The 3,607-nt window shown below is 55.1% G+C and overlaps 1 protein-coding gene across 1 annotated transcript; it reads right to left on the reverse strand.

Annotated features, from left to right (window-relative positions):
• Nucleotides 1-783: 783 nt before the first annotated feature.
• On the reverse strand, nucleotides 784-2,693 carry LOC109785356 (uncharacterized). Its single transcript, XM_020343954.4, has 2 exons — nucleotides 1,830-2,693; nucleotides 784-1,724 (listed from the first exon to the last, which is right to left on the reverse strand). The coding sequence occupies exons 1-2, from the start codon at nucleotides 2,445-2,447 to the stop codon at nucleotides 972-974; spliced, it is 1,371 nt and encodes a 456-aa protein (XP_020199543.1). The 5' UTR covers nucleotides 2,448-2,693; the 3' UTR covers nucleotides 784-971.
• Between the last annotated feature and the right edge of the window lie 914 nt (nucleotides 2,694-3,607).

Genomic DNA, 3,607 nt, shown 5'->3' on the forward strand with positions numbered 1-3,607 from the left:
GGTGTGTTCTTCTTCAGGTGTTTCTCTCCGGCTATCCTACGTGTGGTCTCCGACCTGCTTCTTTGCATGCTCATGACCCTGTTCTGTTGAGGCGAGCCTCGGGCTCTTGGTCTCGTCTTGGTTCATCTTTGCTCAATGACGACGCAATGACGCCTCCCCGCCTTGCTAATCATCTTGAACTTCCGTGGCGGAGCTCTCAGTCAAGGTTCGCGTTAAGCGTTGGCACCCGTTGATTGTGGATGCTCCTCTGTTGTGCCGTGGGGTTTGATACGCACACCGGTGCGATGCGTTAGGCTGTTTGTAGAGTCTTGGTATTGTGATCCCTCGACGCACCCCTCATCTACCTGGTCCTGTTAGTTTGCTAGTTAGGTCTTGCCTTATGTTGGGCGTCATGTTCCTCTCCTTTTCTTGTAACACTTGTTACTTGTCTGGTTTTCGGCTCGGTTTTTCTCTTAAACGGGGTCAAGTTGTTAAGGTTTTCGATCCGGTTTTTCTTATAAACTGGATCACTCTCCTAGCACTATGACCACTTTGAGCAATATATTCAGGTGGAGGGACTCCTCCCCCGGTGATTATTAAAAAAAAGATTCATTTTCCCCCCCTATGGTGTGGCGGCATGGGATGTCAACGCAAATTTTATTTTACTGTATACCCCTTCCGTCCCATACTACTTGTGAACTCCAATTTTTACATATATTCATTTTTTATCCATTTCTGCAACAAGTAATTCGGGACAAAGGGAAGAATAGTTAGTGTACATGTTAAAGTTGCTAAAACGCAAGATTTAGAAGTGCTCAAATATTGGCACCCTGCTGTAGGATGTGCCTATAAAGCTATCGAGCCAGGTGCTGGCATTTTGGATACGTTCATCCAGTCGGATAAAACTGCAAGAGAACACGTAACGATCCATCTCGTTGGACCCGGTAATCTCGTGAAGAATGATCGCCCGCTCAAATATTTCATCAGAGACGTCACAGCTTGAGTACCAACAACACAAGAAGGTGGCACACCAACCCAACGACTGGCCCGTAAACCCCCGCGGCGCCCTCGTCCAGCGCGGCCGTCCCGTTGGTGCTCCCCCGTCCCACGCACGGCGGCGCCCTGAGGTAGCTGGCCTGCAGCCCGCCGTACCTGCCCTGGCCGACGCACAGCTCCTCGTTGCCGCGCACGTCGAGCCGCCTGCCGAGCCGCGCCACGAACTCGACCGGCAGGGCGATCTCCCCGGCGAGCCGGTTCTGGCTCAGGTTGAGCTGCCCCAGGTGCGGCAGCGCGCCGAGGCTCGCCGGGATCGGCCCGTCCAGCCGGTTCCGGTCCAGCGACAGCGCCATCAGGCTCCCCAGCGCCGCGAACGCGCCCCGCGGGATCGGGCCCGTCAGGTTGCACCCCGACAGGCCCAGCACCTGCAGCCGCCGCAGCGACCCGACCACCGCCGGCACCGCCGTGCCGATGGGGTTGTCCTGCAGGAGCAGGTACTGCAGCTTCGCCAGCCCGGCAAGCGAGGCTGGCAGCGGCCCCGCGAGCCCGTTGTGGCTCAGGTCCAGGAACACCAGCTCCTTCAGAGACCCGACCTCCGGCGGCACAACGCCGGCCAGCCGGTTGTAGCTCAGGTCCGCCTTCTGCAGCATCTTCAGGCCACCCAACGCCGCCGGCACGCCGCCGCCAATGCTGTTCCAGCTCAGGTCCAGGATGGATAGGCTCGCCATCCCTCCAAGCTCCTCCGGTATCTGCCGCGCGCCGAATCAAAAACTCATGCTACGTGTCAGTGTCACCAATCACGGCATGCACATTCGTAACGAAGTTAAGGGCGCACGTGAGGTCAACGCACGTACCTCGCCGGTGATGTTGTTGTAGCTGAGGTCGAGCTGCTGCAACGCGGCGAGGCCGCCGAGCTCCCTGGGGATCTCGCCGTGGAAGCCGTTCTGGGACAGGCTAAGCACTTGCAGGCTCTTCAGGTTAGTCAAGGTTGCCGGTATCCGGCCGGTCAGGCCCGGGTTGGACTTGAGGACGAGCTGCTCGAGGGAGGAGGCGTTGGTGAAGAGCACCGGCGGCAGCTCGACGGGGCCGGCGTCGACGAAGCAGCCGAAGAGGGAGAGGGTCCTGAGGTGGGGCAGGCCAAGGATCGCGGGGGCGGCGAGCCTGGCGCCGGGCCTGCAGGGCGGGGTGGAGACGTCGGGGCCGAAATGGAGGCGGGTGGCGCGGAGGCGGGTGCTGTCGTCGGGGGCGAGCTCGCACTGGAGGCCCGGCCAGGGCGTGTCCGTGCAGGGCCGCGGGTGGAGCTGCGGCCACGTCGGGTCGCCGAGGAGGTCGGCCATCACCCTGAAGATCGCCGCCAGCTCCGACCGCGGCAGCTGCGCCGGCGCGTCTCCTGCGGTGGCCACGCCCACCGCCACGGCTTGGATCAGGAGGATGGAGACGCCGGCCGAGAGGAGCGAAGAGGAAGAAGCCATTTTCCAAGTACGCAGTGGGGTATAGTGCAAAGGAGATAGACTGATGCTCCAGAATAGAATAGGTCACCGCATCTGGATGCTCTAGCTAGCTTTATGGGCTTTGAGACTGTGACAAGACACACGCACTCTGACAGTCTTTCACACATAGTACATGGTGAAAAATTAAAAGGGCTGAAGTTCATTTACTGCTTGCCGAAAATATTGCGAACATAATCTGACAGACAACAATGTCATCAACAAAGAACCATGCTCGCGTCAAAAAAAAAAATGCGCTCTCTACTTTCACCACACAGAAAAACATAGTCAGTGCACGCGTCTATAACGACGATGCCGCAGCTGAAGCTCCCTTGCCACCGCCTAGCCATTCTCCGCCGTCCGCAAACCCACGCCCGTCTTGAACTATGTTGTTATCCATCTAGGAATCCTTTCGCAACCAGGTACCCTTCGCACCCTTGCCGATGTCGTCCATGAGGGGCACCACACCGGACAGGTTTTCAATCAAATGCCATTGAGCTTTCTTTTCTTGAACTTTTTATTGTTTTCTAGAGAAGCACGATATGGCGGGGCACTCGGTGATCGAGGATGAGTTGTTGTGTGATGCGCGGTTGACCATTTATGTTGACCTACGACATGCACGTCATTCATACACGCAATGTGAAGTCGCTAACGCATAGGTGGTACACCATCTGCAACTCCTTCATGAAGTTTTGTGTTGTGATTTACCAAGTGGAGATAAGGTGGCCATTGGGCTCGTCAACCATGGAGATAGTAAGTGTTGCTTCCTGTTACTCTACATGTTGGTTAATTCATCTATTCACTCATTGTTATTGTACACGTTGTATAGACTGCAAGCCCTGTCATGATGTACTACGGGATCGAGGGCAGGCCATTCACACACATACATTGTTGGATAAAACTCAAGGGGCAGTTTATATGAGACAATATGTGTCGGGCTCTAGTATCGTTGAATTCGGAATTGATGATTTCGAAAAACTTGTTTAACATCTGATTATTTTGTTGAATTTGAACTACTGTTGCACTAGAGATATTTGCATGGATGAACTGTGATATTTCCTATAATTACATTCAGCCTTGGTTTAGTTAAGCGGACGAAATATCGTTTGTTTATGTAAATTATGTCTGAACTTTGCTGAATTCCG

The sequence above is a fragment of the Aegilops tauschii genome, chromosome 5 (assembly GCF_002575655.3).
Source record: "Aegilops tauschii subsp. strangulata cultivar AL8/78 chromosome 5, Aet v6.0, whole genome shotgun sequence".
In the NCBI taxonomy this organism is placed as follows: domain Eukaryota; kingdom Viridiplantae; phylum Streptophyta; class Magnoliopsida; order Poales; family Poaceae; genus Aegilops; species Aegilops tauschii.